The sequence below is a fragment of the Onychomys torridus genome, chromosome 21 (genome assembly GCF_903995425.1).
Source record: "Onychomys torridus chromosome 21, mOncTor1.1, whole genome shotgun sequence".
Lineage (NCBI taxonomy): Eukaryota > Metazoa > Chordata > Mammalia > Rodentia > Cricetidae > Onychomys > Onychomys torridus.
In genome coordinates, this window is record NC_050463.1 from 5,527,264 (window position 1) to 5,545,453 (window position 18,190).

Sequence of the window (18,190 nt, forward strand, 5' to 3'; positions counted from 1 at the left end):
CTGGGCCGAAGACGCTTTCTGGGTGACCTCGGAGGTCACGACCTTCACAATCCAGCCCAACCTGCATGGTGTCTCAGGAGGGGACATGTGCCAGAGCTGGACAAGCTTGTATGGTATCCAGTCGGGGTTCTTTGGAGGTTCCTCTGGGCCACGTGTGTGGCCCAGGGCAGACGGGACACGCAGGGTGGGCTGTGTTTGTGAGTCGCTTGAGACCGGCTGATACTCACCTGTGGGCCACCTCTACCGGCCGCTCGGTGGCTCCAGGCCACAGGCCACCCTCACTGACCTCCACCTGGCAATCACCACCTCAGAGCCACCTGGGGCTCAGCAAGGAGGTGGGGGGCAGGCTGGCAGGGGGACCAGGTCTCCGTGGCCCTTGCCCTCAGAGAAACCCTGGCCCAAGTCTACATCACCCTTGAGGGACCCGAGACCCATGTGTACACACATGGGGAGTGAGGGGCGCCGGAGCAGAAGCTTCTGGAACCACATTTGGTGGCCACATGTGACTGGCTGAGGGGGCAGGGGAGGTGCAAGGAGCCAGAGCGGCAGAGGCTATGCCGGCCAAGCTGAGCAGAGCAGGCAGGGTGTGAGGCAGGTCCCAAGGGGGCCATGAGGGCTGAGCGGAGTGGTGGGAACAGCAGAGGTACATTAGGGCCACCATGTGGCCCAGAGACAGCAACCTAGTAATCGGTGACTCATCTGTGACAGGGGACTGGGCAGGCACAGCAAACTGCTTTAGGGACCAGGGACCCTGTATCAGGGGCCACACATGGCCCCTCCCCGCAAACTGACATGGCTCTGAGCAACTGGGCCACAGGAGATCCTGTCTTGAGGCTTTGAGAGCCATGTCCCCTATGAGGTAAGAAGAGCCGAGGGGACCTGATAGTCATCCTGGGCCTTCGGGGATGACAGCCTGGGGGGGCCCTGTAGGGACATTCTGGGGACAGGATTGGTTCCATGTCCAGGGAGAGTAGGAGGAACCAGTGGCTGAGTGGCTATTCTGTGCTGGTCTCACCTCCATGGGGAGACCCACCCTGCTCTGGGGAAACTGAGGCACGGCAGGCAGACATGGCCAAGGCTGAGGCAGGCCAGGCGGGAGGCACCCCCGCCCCCACCCAGGGGCTCAGGCCATGTCAGTGGCCACTGTGCCACCCTCCCCAAGGACAAGGCGCCAAGAGACACGTACTGGCCTGCAGCGTGCGCTGGCGCACTACCGCGGTGAATGCGCCTAGGCCCTGCGGCGAGCGTGCCGCCAGCCGGAACGCATACTCCGTGTTGGGCTTGAGGTCCTCCACCACAAAGGCCGTGGTTGGGTCAAAGGTGCGGCCCACCTGAGAATGGAAGGACACAGGGGCAGAGAGATGGGGGGGGGGGGGGGGGGGGGCGGTGATGATGCAGGAGATGCAGAGACCCACGAGAAGTGGGGGACAGAGAGGGAAAGAGACAGATGAGGGACAGGCACAGAAGAGAGGCAAGGTGGGCAGAGAGTGGACAGGAGAGAGGGAGGGCAGAGGTGAGTAAGGAGCCAGGGCTGACCAGCAGCCGTGGAGGCCCACGTGGGTTGCCCACCCCAGCTGTCCCCTCCCACCCAGCCAGCCCAGGTACCTCTCGGCCGCGGTCGCCCTCACGGAAGAGCAGTTCATACTTAATGACACTCTCCTGCCTTGGTGCGCTCCACGAGAGCCCGATGCTTGTCTCTGACTTGGCCTCTGCCCGCAGGTTCATGGGCTGGCCAGGCACTGGGGGCAAAGCACACAGGAGGGAGGGGAGGTGGGGAAGGCTGGTCTCCATAGGCTACCTGACTCACCGGGGAACTCCAGCTCCAAACCAGGCTCCCAACACTGCTGCCTGCCTGGCTCAGGATGCTTCCAGAACCAGGCACTGTTTGTATTCTCCTGGGGGTGCCCACTCCCTGGAGTTACCTGCCCACCCTTCTCTTCCAGCAGGGGGACCCTGCTCGGGACTTGCCACCCTTTCTAATTACTGCAAGGAAAGGAGAACAAATGGAAACAGCCTGCATTTATTTCCACCCGTTCTTTTTATTTTGACAGGGCCTCACTGTGTAGTCCAGGCTAGCCTGGCACTTGCTGGGTAGACCAGGCTGGCCTCAAACTCCCACGAAACTGCCCGCCTCGGCCCCCTCCCTCAGTGGTGGGGTTCAAGTTGTGCATCACTTATGTCTAGGAAGGCACACACTGTGATGACGGCGTGTGGGGTCTCCTCCCCAGTGACTGTGGCTGGCACTTAGAGATAAGCAGATGAGCCGGCCTTCAGGAAGCCGGGCACTCAGATCCTGTCCTTCTAGACTCTCACACAAAACCCACGGCAGGTGTTGGGGACCTGCTCCCCAGGCCTCACCTCCTTGCTGTGTCTTGACCTGGATGGGGTCTGACAGTGGCCCATCGCCCACTGAGGTAAAGGCGAGCACGCGTACGGTGTAGGTCTCGTCCTCCAGCAGACTGCCCACGGTGGTCAGCAGGCTGTCATCCACATTATGTTTCTGCCAATTGCCCACCGGGTGCTCGGGCTCCATGGTGTAGTAGACGCGGTAGCCACGGATCAGGCCGTTAGGCTCCACCGGCTCCTCCCACTGCACAATCATGGTGGTAGCACTAAGCATGCGTGCCTGAACATTCCTGGGAGCGCTGGCTGGCGCCTGCTCGCCTGTGCGGGTCACCACTGACTCGCTGGGGGGACCTTGGCCGATGGAGTTGACAGCCGACACCCAGATCTCATACTCGGAATTGGGGCTCAGGCCACCGATGCTGTAACGTGTGGTGGTGATGTCCTCTTTGATCTGATACGGTCCATCCTGGCTTTTGGACTTATACTCAATCACGTAGTAGGACACAGGATCGGGGTTGCCTGAGTCCCATGTGACCGTGATACTGGTGGCGGTGTTTTCCGTCACCACAGGAGTCCCAGGGGCTTTGGGGAGAGCTGCAGGAAGGAGGGGGGATGACTCAAGACCATACACCCTTTTGAGCCTCAGTGTCCTCAGCAAAGACTCAGGCCTAACAACCCTAGCCATCTCGTCACTCATGTTCTCAAAGTCTTAAGATACAGCTTTATTGGAGCACACTAACAGTTACCGGCCGACTTTCACACTGCCATGTCAGAGAGGGTGGACACAGTAGAAACTAAAAGTTAATGTAAGGGTAAAGATATTTACTTCAAAAAAATAAAGTTACAGGGCCTCAGGTAGCCCAGGCTAGCCTTGACCTCACTCACTATGTAGCTGAGGGTGGCTTTGCACTAACCCTGAGCGTGAGGACAGTGGGCAGAGGCCACCAGGACTTTTTTTTTTTTTGGCAGTATTTGCAGGCATGTGTAGTGGAGCTGACCTGCCATCTCAGGCCTTGAGAGGCTGAGGCAGGAGGATGGTAATTCCAGGCCAGCCTGGGTTACACAGTAAGACTCTGTCCTGCCCCCAGTCTGTAAAAACAGAAAGCATTTGCAGAGGAGCAGTGTCCCCATCAGGAGCGGTGTGCAGCACCTCCCTTCTCTCTGTGGTTCACTCTCCAGGAGTTCTACTCCACACGTGTGTCCCTACAATTTTGTCCCTAAACAGACGTGGCTCCTGCCCTCCCCTGGCTTTGGCTTACATCATGACACCCACCCCCAGCATCTCCTGTTTTCCCACCAGCCGGGTTTATATCCAACTTTTTTTTTTTTTTTTTTGAGCTGAGGACTGAACCCAGGGTCTTGCGCTTGCTAGGCAAGTGCTCTACCACTGAGCTAAATCCCCAAACCTCCCCTCCTTATAAAAAGATTTTCTTATTTACTTATACAGTGTTCTGTCTACATGTCTGCCTGCAGGCCAGGGCACCAGATCTCATTACAGATGGTTGTGGGTCATCACGTGGTTGTAGGGAATTGAACTCAGGACCTCTAGAAGAGCAAGCGGTGCTCTAAACCTCTGAGCCATCTCTCCAGCCCCCCACCTCTACCCCCACCTATTATAACCAACACACCACATTTAACCTTCGGCACAACCCACGGGCCTGTGGTGACTAAGGCTCCCTGCACACTCGCCCAGTTTGGGATTCAGCTCTACCATCCAGTCTCAGTGTCGTCCAACCGTGAGATACAAGTAAACATGATACCACTTGAAAACACCTCATTTCATCTAAGAAAGTGGAGGGCTGGAGTTCACGGGCCCTCAAATTTGCCCTCCGATTCTCACTGAGAACTAAAGCCACTGGGAGTCTTGAGTCCCCTCCCAAGTCCAGGGTCTGGGCACAGGCTGCCCTCCTCCCAGTGTGTGAACCTTCGGTTAACCTTCAGACTCCACCTCCCCGGCCCCGTTCCTAGAGCTGACCCTGCTGGGAAACGGAGAGCCTGGTCCAGCCGCGGAGTTCCACGCTCGCTGTGCAGCCCCACGCTAGTCTCAAATCCCGATTCTCCTGCTTCAGTTCTGAAGTCCTGGGATCAACCCAGCATCAGTCCCACACCCTCTAGCCAGGCACACCTGCTGCTCCTCAGCCCCGCCCACCCTGATGTCAGGGTCAGGGATGTGTCACATCTACCCCGCCCCCACTGTGGACCCGACTTACATTTCACAGTGATCTGAGCCACTGCCTCAATTACACCCAGGCTGGACATGGCCACACACGTGTAGTTGGCTGAGTCCTTCACATCCGTGAGTTCTAGAACATTCCGACCCACGGGCATGTCGTCCTCAGGCGTCAGGTCCTCAGCCCCCTGCATCCACTTCACGTAGGGCATGGGTGAGCCCACGGCCACACAAGTGATATTCACGTTCCCACCGGGCATGATCTCATGGCTCATGGGCAAGATGGAGAAGCGGGGTGCCACACGGCGGACTGGGGGGGCAGGCGGCGGTTTTGGCAGAAGAGAGAGGAAAGGAGGAGGAGGAGGAGGAAAGAGAAAAAAGGGGAAAAAGGGTAGAGAGCCATTTAAATACAAACAGGGCCATTACAGTCCCCAGGCTGTTCATTCCCCCAAATGAAAACAGAACAACAAAAAAATTTTAAACCAAACAAATTATAAAAACAAATTCCAACACAAAGGAAACTTGAAAGGTAGGAACTTCACAAACAATATAGAGCTACCGAGAGTGAGACAGGAAGCGTTATCTCATAGCAACAGGGTTTCCCCAGCAGCGGTTGCTGACCGCAGCACAGTCAGTACACACAAAAATTTATCGGCAGTTTCTCATCTTTGTGGAGAGACGTGGCTCCAGTGGGAGGCCTCCCGAGAAGGGGCAACTACCACGGAAGGTTCTAGAAGATTCCGGTGCCGAGGGCTGGGGTCGAGGGACACACAACGGAGTTGCAGGGGTGAGGCCTGCCACCCTCCTGGAATGAGGACAGAACCTGATCATGAATGGTCGGAGCCTGGGAGGTCAAAGGACCAGGGAACCCCACGGCCTTCTGATCTGATCCCCAAGGGAAAGATGAGAAAAATGCTAATGAAATTTTTGTGGTTTTGGGGTGTTAGAAACCCTCCTAAAGCTTGAAGCTTCTGTCGGATTGGACAAGTTTCCGTCAATAGATGCAGCTCTCAAAAATCACAAACATCATGCAGAAGAGATAGAGAGAGAGAGAGGGGGGAAGGGAGGGAGAGAGGGGGGTGATGAAAGAAGGGTGTGGGTCTCAGGATGGTGGGGGAGAGCAGAGATGTGAGAGAGAGAGAGAGAGAGAGAGAGAGAGAGAGAGAGAGAGAGAGAGAGAGAAATGGGAACAGGGACAGAGAGACGGGGAAGGACCCACTTCAGTGCTGCGTGGTACTCTAGCAGATGTGACGCAATGTGACTGGCCACATTGCCACATCAGCCCTGGCAGAACCATAAACAGGGTATTTAATAATAACTTATAATTGAGAATTCTTAACAGTAAGGAGCCGATGAGCTGGAACGTTGGGGACAGGGCATGTTCGCTGCGTTCCTTAGAGGGTGGGAATGGATGCCACCTTCTGCAGGGGCCTCTTGGGCTTGGAAGGCAGCAGGACATTTCCAGGGCTCCGTTTTCGGAAGCTGGGTGGGTTCTGAAGTGGGTGTGGGACACTCACAGGGACCCGAGCTTCAAAGAGTAGCCTCCTCCCCAGGGGTGAGGCTCCGAGTGACACCCAGCCAGAGCCCAAAGAAGTCAAGGGGTGAAAGCGTGGCCTCGGTGTGTGAAGACTCTCTGACAAGCTGAGTCCCAACCTAGGGGGACACGTGAAGGCCATCGCCAGACCTCTGTCACACAGTTCTAGGGGTACAGCCTGAGGGCACTTGCCATTAACTAGGTTAACCTGCTCTACTGAGGGGGAGAAGCCAGCCTGTGCCGTTCCTTCCAGTCTGGCCCTTCAGGTGGACACCCCAGGTTGTTTCCAGAATCCAGGTGGAAGTCAAGGGGCACAGAGACAGGGGTGCCACTGAGATGGGAGTGAAGGTCTGCGGGCTGGAGCCCTTCAGAAAACGTAGCCCCACAAAAAGTCCAGAGTCATGGAGGACACGGGATGGAGGGGAGAGGGAGGGAAGACATGGGGCCATGCAGGCTGGAGGGGAGGGGCGGGGCAGGGATGGGGGACACCGTTCCGACAGGGCTGGGTGGAGGGTGAGGAGCAGGGGTGGCGGCACCGGGGTCCAGCCGGCCACCTGCTGCCAGCATCCACAGCCAAGGCTCAGGGTGGGAGATGCTGAGGCTGCGTTGTCATGGAAACGGAATGAGTGGGAATGAGTGTGGAGAGGCTAATTAATCCAGGACAGAAAACGGCATTTGACGTCCAAACCAAAACCAGGAGGCGGTGGGGGAGGCAACAAATTTCAAAAAATAAATAAATAAATAAATAAAAAAGCAAAAACAGAAATCTAAAGACCAAACAAAAGTGCCTGAAAGGAACAACACTCCAAGCAAGAAGAAACATGGAATGGGTGTGGGGCTGAAAATCGGGGTCTGAACAGAGGAGGGCTGTGGCTGCCCCAGGGAGATGCCCGGGTCCCTTCCCGCCAGCAGAACACAGCATCCGGCCCCCCACCCAGCACCCAGGGTCCTCGGCTGGGTAGTGAGGCACCTGAGGGGCGGAAGCCCCCAGAGAAGGCTTCCTCAGGGCAGACCAACCCAGACCCAGAACCCCATCTCTCTAGACCCCTGAACCTCGCTCAGGGCACAGTACACTAGAACCCAGAGGCAGAGGTGACCTGCAGGGATCGGGCTGAGGGGACAGAGCCAGGGAGGACACCCAACCCAGGAAGGTGGCTGCCAGTATTGTCCAGACCTCAGTGACAAGAGATTCACTGGTTACCTATCATCACTCATCGCTGCCATCGGTCATCCCCAGTTCCTGTTACCTATCTGCTGTCAATCAGCCAACAACTATCTGTTGAGACAGGGTCTTGCTCTATAGCCCAGGCTGGCCTCCAACTCCAGGCAATGGTTCAGCCTCAGCTCAGATGTGCCCTTTACAGCTGCCTGTGACAGACACTGGAACTGGGATCTTCGTGGCACATCTGCCTCATTCGATCCCATTCAGCAAGCCCGGTTCGCAGAAGAGACAGCAGGTCAGAGAGGTGACGAAGCTAATGAGAACGAGCAGCTGCCAACCGCAAAGCCACTTGCCCGCTCTCCGCCACTTGCACACGGCCAGCGGGACAGCGGAATGAATGTCCCCTTCTCACTACCTGGGTTCCGCTAAATGTGTGTCTTTACTGGGGACCCAGAAGAGGGCCAAAGCTCTCAGCTAAGTGAGCTGTGGGCCCTGGCTGAGGGATATCTGTCACACTCAAGAAGAGGCCACTGGTGAACAGCTCTTATGCAAACGTGTGGAACCCCAAAGGGCAGAGCCCGGACCTAACAGGACTCACTTCTGTCATCAAAAAGGAGCAGATGTCTGGTTCCAGAGGCCTTGCTCACTCCTGACCCGACCTTAGTTTATGCTGAGGGCACTGCTGTGTGGAAAAGACCTCAGCTTCCCAAATACAGAAGCCACGGGCGACCTGAATATATAGTTCCCATCCAGAGCTGTGACTGCAGCCATTAAATGCTGGATGGGAAGGACCACAAGAACACAAGGACACGTTCACTGTCCCTGATGTGGCTAGCCACCATCAGCTGAACGGCCAGTGGCTCTCGGTTGAACAGCCAGCCACTATCAATTAATTGATAGCTCCCGTCATTACACGGACATGTCAATTGGCTGCGAAGGTGTCTGGGGCATCCATGACATGCTGCTCACTGGCTTCCATGGCCCCTTGTTGATTCCTACGTCCTTCAGGAAGTGGGTTGGTGTGCCAGAGTCTGCGGGGAAGGGTGCTGTAGGGCTCTTATCCGCTCTGTGCACCTTTCCGCCCGTGGGGGTGATGGCTGATGCTGTGTTCTGCCCAGTTCTGGGCCGTTGCCCGCCCACTTTGTTCCTCCACCCCTCGGCTGCAGGCTTGAGGTGCACATTAGGATATAAAGTGGGCTCAGAGCCCACGGGACGGACAGGCCCCGCGGGACCCCCGCCCCAAATTACCGACCTGAAAGGAGGGTCCAGGCGGGTTATAAGGGGCAACACCAGCCTTGGTCCTCGGCACGCTCCAGCTGGCTCTGGTCCCCAGCGCTTCTGGTCACCGAGTAGCCGGGAGGGTCCCCGCAGGGGGAACCCGCGTGGGCGAGTAGGGTCAGGAGGGTTGGGGGGCAGGGGTGGGGGATGGTGGTGGCAGGTCAGGAGGGGATGGTCGCTTCAAACCCCGATTCACATGGCAAAAAAAAAAAAAATCAAACCAACTGAAAAACCATCAAAGCAACCAGGAGACAGCCCCTCCCCCAGGCAGGAAGAGAGGCAGAAACCAAACTTACAACTTAAAAGTGGGGGTTTGAGGGTGAGGGGTGGGTGGGCAGGGACAGGAGGGGTGAGTGGGGAAGAAAACTCAAAACAGTGAGGTGATCTGGTTGAAGCGCTAGGTAAGGGGTCCGACAGTGTCACATGATTAACATTGAGCAAGCTGCAGGTGGGGAGGGGGGTCTATGGGGCATTTTGGGGTAAGAGAAAAATGTAGCTGGTTCTCTGAACTCCAAAATGGATATGTGGATGGGAGCTGGGGGGGGGGTGCCAAGGACTTGTGCAGCCTCCGGGGTGGGGGGTGAGTTAAGCTTAGATTACACCTGTCACGGAAGGGAGGGCAGAGGCCCATGCTCACAGCCCATCTCCCTTCCCTGCCCCTCCACCCTCGCTATCCTGAGACCCCTCCCGCCTGCCCCCTGTCCGCCACCAGCTCCCTTGGCCATGAAGCGGCCACATGAAGGTCCAGAAGGCCTGAGCCATGGCCTGGGCATCTGAGCAGTGGCTGTGGCAGGCCGCTGGGACTATACTCCACTACAGATCACTTCCCAACTGATCAATGTGGGGTACCCAGTCTCAGCCTCTTCGCTCCTTCACATTTTAGCCAACTGGCTTCCCCTTCCCCAACCACCACTGTGGCTGAGGGACACTGCGGCTTCTCCCAAGGACCAGGTGTAATCTAATGTCCGTCCAGCCCCGCCCACAGGGACACAGATGCAGGGTGAGGCAGGCAGCAGGCCACATGTCAGTCAGTGCTCAGTGTTCCTGTGGGGCAGCTCCTGCGCCCCCCACCAGACCCCACTGGAGTCTCGCCGCCCTGAGACCCGACAGGATGAGGGAGATGGCGGACCCTCACCTCCCCGGTCGGGGCCGTCGGAATGGGGAGCTGGCCAACAGACCCACCCCACAGAAGCACCTGGGAGACATGAGTAGTGAGAAGAACCCCATTTCCTCTAGCCCCATTTGGGAATGGAGGGACCTAGAAGACAGATTCCAGGACGTGGGTGCAGCCTCGCCGACAGCCAACCTGTCTCCCCAAGCAATAGGAGCAGAGCAGGTCGGCCTGCAAGGGCTGAGGGCTGAGCAGGGACTGGGTCTCTCAGCCAGCAGTGGGTAGCTTGAATGCTCAGCACCTCAAGTCCCTCTGCAGCAGGTGGGGAGGCGTCACTAACTTGGCTAGGTGCATCATGGTTCAGTAATGCTGTATTCCGATGGGGGCCTACAGGTGCCGTCTTTTTCGGCTAAACCGAGAACTGTTAAAGGCTCACAGCTTTAAATTACTGATGAGGAAAATGGGAATAGTCTGCAATGACGCCATCTGTCTGTCTCCTGGCACTGTCTTCCTCAGGGAAACCCCAGAGAGGTGCAGAATGTACACATAAAAATAGTCATCTGTAGGGCTCTGGCCATTTAGTCCTCAGAGGTCAAGGACTGGACAGCTCCTGGGCTCCCTCAGCAGTAGCTGAGCCTGCCACTTAGAGGAGGGTGGCTGGGGCTCGGCGTCACTCTGCAGGCTCGCTGCTGTTCTCCTGGTGGGTGCTGCTGTGCCAGGGACCTTGCCTCTCCAGGGTCCCTTTTCTGTCTCTTGGGCCCCAGGACTTCCTCAGAGAAAGCCACAAGGAAATGACATCACTGGCCCCAGAGGAGCCACCTGCCCACAGTGGATAGGGCCGAGGAAAACACCAGTGAAGACCATACGGTCCCGGGCTAGTGGATCTGCTTCTGTACTGTGATGCTCTGAGGCAGCGCCCACAGGCTGCAGCCAGGTAAGTCTCACCATGGTCCCTAAAGCTGTCACATTTAAACAGAGGACACGGGAGGCGCCTGACCACCTACGGCTGGAGCCCCTTCCTGCCCGCCTTTCAACTCCTGTGAGTACCTGGGTTCTTCTCCACCCAGGGCACATGACGCCGTTGGCTCTGAGAGCCAACAAGCAATCAGGAACTTCATAGTTCCCATGAGGACCAGGAACCCTAAGAAGTCATATGAACAGCCAAAGTCACACACATGGACATCAGCACCTGCCTCGGGCTGGATGGCGCTGCTCTCCAACCCCAGGTGGTCCTCAGGGGGCCCTGTCACCCAGGTACAGTGTACCAGGACCTGCTTTGCCAGGGCTCAGGCTGAGAGCCAGAGTAACGATGTCCCTTCCTGAGGCATCTGGACCTTGCTGACAGCGCTTCAGATGTAATCAGCTGGAGGCAGAGAGGAGGCTGGAGGAGAGGGTGACCTGGGGGTGGGTGGGCTTGGTCCTCAGCTGGAGAGTGAATTGGGCATTAAGGGGGTTTTATTATTGTGGATAGGACAGACAGTGGATGTGTGGATCTCAGAAGAACGAGAGAGAGAGAGAGAGAGAGAGAGAGAGAGAGAGAGAGAGAAGGAAAAGAGAGAGTTTAGAAAGAGGGAGAGGCAGACAAAGGGGAGGGAGGGAGTGGAGGAAAAGAGAGAGTGGGGAGTGGCCACGCCCCAAATGCCCCTGGTCTTCTTGGGAATTCCACAGCCCTGATGCTTGGGTGACCAGAAAGTGACCACGCTGAGGGGCAGCACACCTGTGGTTGCACCCGGAGCCTGAGAGGGGGGAGCAGCAGCTAACGTCGCCCTGGAGGCAGAGGCGCACGCTGCAGACAAGCTCGCTGGCCAGGTATTCTCCGAAAGTCTGTCACGTTACATCCCGCCCCCCAATGGGCAGTTCTAGATGAGCCCAGCCGGCATGCAGGCATGCATGAAGCCACTGCCGGCTGTCACTCTGCACTTTCTGCCAAGCGCTCGAGATTCTGGGGCCATAGCACCCACTGTCTTTGGGTTGACCGACACTGAGTGGGAAGTGGGGCGACAGCCCTCGGCTGTATTCTTTGGGAGAGCAGGGTGTTAAATATCCTGAGGCAGGAGGATGGGAAATGCCCTTGGGGGATGTCCTTCTGCCAGCCGCCTGGGGGACCCAGACACCCCCACTCCTGCCCCTTGTCCTGTGGTGCCTACATGGTCACTTTTCATCAAAGCATCCCAGCTGTGGGACCCCTTCCGCCCTCTGGGTGACAGCTGGGACAGGAACACTGGCTTTGAACTCGCAATGCGTTTGGTAACGACCACAACAGCTCAGGCCAAGAAAACCAAAACCAAACAGCACAAAACAAGACAGAACCAGAGACATTGCTTTGGGGGAGAAGGGCGTCCAGTGAAGGGAGGCAGAGCGGAGGAGGGGGCAATCGGTCCCCCCAAAACGAAACTTATAAAAAAAAAGTTTGAAAAGAATAAAAAGATTAAGAAACCAGGAAAAGAAAACAAACAGGACAAACACTCCAACAGAAGGCCGGGGTCCACCAGACTGACAGGAACGGCATGCAGAGAAATTGTTTTACATTCTCCCAGCATGCATCAGGCCCAAGTTACCATGACGACGAGGAGTGCAAAAACTCAGCAACAACATTACCAAGGGATGCAGAGGCGACCACAATGCAAGCATCGCGTGCGCCGCCGCGCCGGCGGCTGACATTACGTCTGTGTGTCTTTCTGGGTTGTTTGGTTTAGGCTCGGTACCTCATTCCACTTTACGTCTGTTCTGCTACTCGGTTTCCGTGTGCGTGTGTGCGTGTGTCTGCGTGTGCTTCTTGTGTGTGTGAGCACGTGTCAGCTGTCATTACTTTTTTCAGAATGTAAAAATGTGGGTGAAGAAAGTAAAAAAGAAAAAAACCACACCAACCTTCTCGAAGCTCTGAGGGATGTAAAGGGGGTTTGATGCGCACAATGACATGGGGAGGAGAGAAAAAATAGGGGAGATACAGAGAGTAAAAAGAGGACTTCCCACGGCTAAAGCTGCAATCGTTTGCTTTTTTTTTTTTCTTTAAACCAAAAAAATAAAAAAAAAATTAAAATCAAAAAAGAAAAAAGAACATAAACTCCCTGTCTTGGCTCAGCGCCGAGCACAGCCAGCAGCGCCGCCGACTAGCTCTCCCGACCCTCACCTGCCCCCAAGGCGGGGCGGCCGGGACACACAGGGCCCTCCTCCCTCCTCACACCCTCACTAAGGGCTCCACCCTCCCCACTCCACCCCTGCCGTCCCCTCTTTTCTGAACCCTACCAGACTCACAAACCCCCATCCCCAGTGTCCACGAAGACACACACAAGTTAGATGAAGGCCGGCCGCTAGAGTCCTTCCTGCAGGGCCACACTCACCGGTGCCGGGGTGGCAGAAGATCAGGCTGGCCCCCCTCCCATCCACTCGCACCCTCCCTCCACACGGCCTCCTGCTTGGAGCCAAGATGGAAAACCCACAGCCAGGACCCAAAGGAGCTGACTAGGGGCTGAGGAAGGCAAGGGCTGGAGGGGAGGGACAGCCTGCCGGCCTCCCTGGGTGGGAGGGATGAAGGCCAGGGGCGCTGCGGGGAAACTGAGGCTGGGCGGGAAGGTGAGCAGGTCAACTGATACAAGCAGATGGGAGTCCCCGATGTAGCGCGGGACATGGAGGAGGGCGCACCAAGGGTCCCGCAGGAAGCAAGCCTCGGGGGCGGAGGCTTGGGGAGGCGGCTGTCAAGGACCCCAGGCTTCCAGACACAACTGAGCGAGCCTGGGGTTCTGAGACCCACATGGGGTCCCAAGGGCAGCATGTCCCGCTACCAAGCCACTGGCACGGCGTGAGCCGTGGCCCCGGCCTCCCACGGTCTAGGTATATTCCTTCTAGAGCAAGCACTGGGTTCTGGGACGCCAGTGGGAGGAGATCTGGAAACCCCATTCCCCACAGTCTTCACTAGAGGACACTGGACGGGGCAGGGAAGCAGGGAGCCACGAGGCCACAGGGTCAGAGAAGCAAAGCCAGCAGGACACAGGAGGCGCACACCACACAAGCCGACTGGGGGTTGGGGACGTGGCGGGGGGGGGGGGCAGTGGCCCTCAGGCTCCCCCAGCCCTGTAGGCCCGAGATCGGCCCTCCCAAACCCAGCTCTGCTCCCACCCACCCTGCCATCAGTGAGACCCCCTGAGGCCCAAAGTGTGGTGACTGTCCTTCCAATGACCCCGTGGATGGGGTCAGAGCCTTCTTGCTCGGGTCAGCACAGGACAGGGGAGCCGGGAGGCCGTGAGCCCAGGGATGGGACAGGGTGGGACAGTGGGTCCCTGCCTCTGCCTGGCGGAGTTCCCTACCTCGCACGTAGAGGTTGGCGGGTGATGAGTAGCGCACACCTGCGCTGTTGGTGGCCACACACTCGTACTTGCCCTGGTCTGTCTCCTCACTGCTCTCAATCTGCAGGGCACCTGCGGGGACAGGGGACGGGACCTTGGCCATGACTGACACCATTGGGTCGGGGCTGGGCCCAATGAGCACCCCCACGGCCACATCTGTACTGCCCACCGACGAAGGGGCTCCATGGGGCACAGCATCGTGGGGTGCCACTCCCAGGGTCACAGGGGAGGAAACAGAGGCCACCCTAGCCTCCTGTGGACCAACAGGCCACCCAGACTCGCATGTGATGGCAGTGAGCCCAGGTTTTCCCCTCAAGGGCAGCTGCCAGTCAGCGGAAAGGAGCAGTCCTTCCTCAGGGCGGAGGATGACTGGGGGAAGTGCATGGGGCCACAGGCATAGTGTCAGGCTTGGGTCAGATCTCAAGTCTGAAGCCCCTAGTAGAGCGTAGAGACCTTGATAAGCCCCTACACCTCTCCTCAGGACCCCAGACTCCTCACTCCATGTCCTGGGGCCCAGGGGGACCCACATCTGAGGTCCCAGCCCTCTGAGCCCAAGGCGGAAGATCAGCATGCTCCTCAGGTCAGCCTGGGCTATGGGAGACCTCGTTCCAAAATCCAACACAAAGCAAAACTCAAACAATATGGAGGACCCAAGAGGGAGCTGTGATCAGCCACACCCACAGGGCTCTGAAGGAGGCCACGCTTCCCCCAAGGACATTTCAAGCAAGCTAAAGCCAAGTATTCCCCCTTCACAGCAAAGATAGGGACATTTGAAATCTCAGCCTCGGTGAAACAGTTTAGCGTTTACAAACTAAAAAGAGAAAGTGAGGTGGAGGCAGCCATACCTGCCACCAAAGGCCTGCCTCACCATGCTTGATTTATGGCAGAGCAAAGGCAAGAGTCTGGCTCAGTGTGTTGGGTTACAGGCCTGCATCCCAGCTCCTACTGAGATCGATGCAGTAACAGCCATGTGCAGGAACCCTGGGCTCCCAAACCCTGCTGGTCCAGACTTCCTGTTCACATTCTCTGGTTTTGTGGACAGCTGTACCCCAGTAGTAACAGGATCTAGAGACACCCATGTCCTCTTTCTTGATAGCCACCATAGAATGCTTCCTACTGACTTCAAGGCTACTGCAGAGACCAGAGAGGGCAGGAAACCGATTTGAGGTAGCACAGTATGTCAGCACTGGGCCTGTTTTCATGTGCCCTGGGGAAGCGGGGTATCAGACCCATCTTTGGAGAATTCCTTTCTCTGATCCCTCCAGTCTGAACACCCCTAAATCTGAGAAGGCCCTTTTGCAATTCATGGTAGATGGCTGTGCATGTGAGGACTCTGCAGAGGGCAGGGGTTCAGGTGGACACCAGAGACAGTCCTGTCCCTGCAGCTGGATGCCCACATGGTCCCCTGAAGCCACACTCAGCCCAAACCACAGACAGACACAAACACCAGAGGGATATGGGGGGCGCTGTGTGGTGGGTGGGGGCTAGTGAGATCTGAGGACTGGCTGGTGAGGGGTAGACCTCTTACCTCGGATGGGGGTGCTTTCTGTAAGGGAAACAGAGAGACACAGGTGAATGTCACAGGAGTGGGGACCGGGGGGCCAGGAGCCACACCTGTCCCTCTGCCGGACAGTGCAGCTGCAGCCAGCTCCTGAGGGCTTCGGGCTGGGGCTTTGGGACTTCGAGGTTGGCGCTTCCTGCAGGCGGCCTCCCAAGGTCTGGGTGCGCCCCCAGGGAAACTGAGCCTCTTCCCTCAGGTTACTTTGGGGGCTCCAGCAAGGGGTAACTTTGAAATCCAAATGGGAAGGTGGGTAGCAGCAGGATCCCAGGAGTCTTGTTAGTGACCAGGGAGGACAGGAGTTAGCGCTAGAGGGCTGGGCACTGGTGCTGTGGGGACAGGGTCACCAGGGTTGGGAGGGACATGTGGGAAGGGAGCAGAGGGCGGAGGGGAGCCCGTGGCCTCTTTCGGTTCTGAAGGAAAAGAGGAAAAAGCTGTCTGTGGGTCGGCCACACCCAGGGAATAGAAGGTTCCAGACTGGGAGCGCTCATGCGGCCAAAGCCAAGCAGGACCAGCAGCCTCTTAGCAGAAGGCAGTGGGGCTTGGACACCATGTCTCACACCTTCTGAGCTGTGGATGTGCACCCTGAACCCTCCCTGCTGTGTGCTTGCTACCCCCCATGTAGACCAGGCTGGCCTCCGATTCACTGCAAAATCCTCCTGCCTCCGCCTCCTGAGTGCTGGTGTTAAAGGTACGTAACCATGATGCCCCATAGAGACAGAGGCCTCTCCTCCCACTGTCAGTGGGAGCCAGTGGGAGCCTGTCAACTGTGTGGTGGGAATTCTAACTTTGTGTGGACTGCAGTGGCGGGGTGCTGCGGTCCCCACAGGGAACCCTGTTTCCTTTTCCACTTCTGTTGTGATGGTTCTGGGTATCAGCTTGTACCAGTCACTACAACTTTAGCAAGAATTGGCCCGGCAGCTGGTGTCAGAATGAATGCTCCAGTTAGACACAGCATCTTCGGCATTAAATCCCATCTCCACCCGCTTGGAGCGCGGGCTCATGAGGTGGGAGGTCCCCCAGCCTGGGGTCTGGTGGCCTTTTTCCTCTTTTCCTTATGGGTGGGGTCTGTCTTCAGCCCGCTATGGGGGGCAGGAGAGGGCGTTAGTAAACATGCCACACGCAGTGGGTCAGTTACTGTCCCGGTGGCTGTTAGTGTGGGGGCAGAGGGGTGGCAGGAGCGTTAGTGGTTGACGTGGCAAAGAAGTGAGGACTTACCAAAGCTTTCTGAGCGTTTCAGAGAGGAAGGAGAAGAGAGAAGAAGGTCACAAGGTGGCCACTGGGCATCTGGCTGCTCATGGGCACAAGGGAGGAGGGACCGCAGGGCGTGGGGAGCCCCCAGGGTGGTGTGTTCACACAAGATTTAGTTGTTGCCCCTGGACCGTGGCCACGGGGTGGTCAGGAGACACCTCAGAGCACGAGGGCTCCCCGAGCTGTGAGCAGATCACTGCGGCTGCCATTGGGCAGCCACCTCTGGGGACTTCGGGGTGGGAGGGCGGAGTGGCCCTCCCGAGGACAAGGGGTGACCTTGCTAGGGAGGTGCTGGGGGTAGGAGTAGAGTAAGAATGTGAAGAGGCTGGCGTGGGGTGCTGGGGAGACCAGGAGATACAGGGGTCACAGGCGACACTCGGGCCAGCGGGCACTCGTGTGCAGAGGGCCCAGTCCCTGTTCTTTGCCCACACACGGAAGGCAGGGTGAGCCACTCAGGGAGCCACACACACACAGACATAGACAAGTGACAGACCAGACGGACACACGGACTGGTCAATGGGCCAAGTGGGGTCTCTGCTGAAGCATCACCATGAAGCACCCAGCCTCCCCAGTCCTGGACCTGGCCTCTATTCCAGGCCTCCCCAGACTGGCTGATGACAGACACTCATCTACACAGCTTGGTTCTGACACCTTCAGCACCGAGGACATTCCCAGGAGCCTCTGTGGCCCCCATCACCCCACAGGCTCTCAATCTCCTCTGGTGCTGCAAACCCTCGGTCATCGCCATTCCCAGCTCCCCTGGGCTCCCTGCACCTGACTGCTCTATCACTATGCCCCTCCCCTCCCATGGCTCCCCATTACCTTGACTGATCACCTCCTATTAACTTAGGGTCCTACCCCTGCCTCCCTGCCTGCATGGCCAGTGCCGTGCAGTTACCACTGGCTACAGCCGTCCTCACCCACAACACACACTACTGAGTCCCAGAGCCTTGCTCCCACTGGGCCTCAGTGGCGCCCTGTGGTCTGAGTGCTGGGCCTGAGCCTGCTCCCAGCCAGCTCCATGTGCACCATGTCCATCCTCGGTCACCGCCACCCACGCCGTGTACCAGCCTATCCCCACCAGGCCCGAGGTGTGGGCCGTCTGCTACCCCTGAGGGCACCCGCATGCCGTTGGCCACCTCTGCCCACCTGATCGAAGCTGCTTGATGCGCCCGTTACTGGCACTGGGGTCCACAGGCAGGAAGTCCTTGAACCAGGTGATCTCGGGGTCGGGGTTCCCGCTGGCGGCACAGAGCATGGTGGCTGTGCGCGTGCGCTCCACAACTTTCAGCTGGGGGCCCATGTCAATGTTGGGGAAGCCGGGGGGCAGCTGGTCCTCTGGGGGTGTGAAGATGGGGAGAAAATGGGACCCGAGTCTGGTTACTGTGGGAAACGCCTAAGGATGGGCCCTGGGTGGCCGCAGTCCTAGCCAACATC

At 57.7% G+C, this 18,190-nt stretch overlaps 1 protein-coding gene across 9 annotated transcripts in view; it reads right to left on the reverse strand.

Annotated features, from left to right (window-relative positions):
- Ptprs (protein tyrosine phosphatase receptor type S) overlaps positions 1-18,190 on the reverse strand; it is a 47,747-nt gene that overhangs the window by 19,683 nt on the left and 9,874 nt on the right. For 4 of the 9 annotated variants that reach the window (XM_036170610.1, XM_036170607.1, XM_036170605.1 and 1 more), the window contains 7 exons: positions 17,903-18,091; positions 13,906-14,016; positions 12,470-12,481; positions 4,557-4,826; positions 2,359-2,940; positions 1,606-1,739; positions 1,187-1,331 (listed from right to left, as the gene is read on the reverse strand). In XM_036170610.1, coding sequence (XP_036026503.1) covers positions 1,187-1,331; positions 1,606-1,739; positions 2,359-2,940; positions 4,557-4,826; positions 12,470-12,481; positions 13,906-14,016; positions 17,903-18,091 — 1,443 coding nt within the window. Of the gene's footprint in view, positions 1-1,186; positions 1,332-1,605; positions 1,740-2,358; positions 2,941-4,556; positions 4,827-8,464; positions 9,113-12,469; positions 12,482-13,905; positions 14,017-17,902; positions 18,092-18,190 lie in introns of those variants that run through there. The other 5 variants (XM_036170613.1, XM_036170609.1, XM_036170606.1 and 2 more) reach the window with 2 other exon arrangements.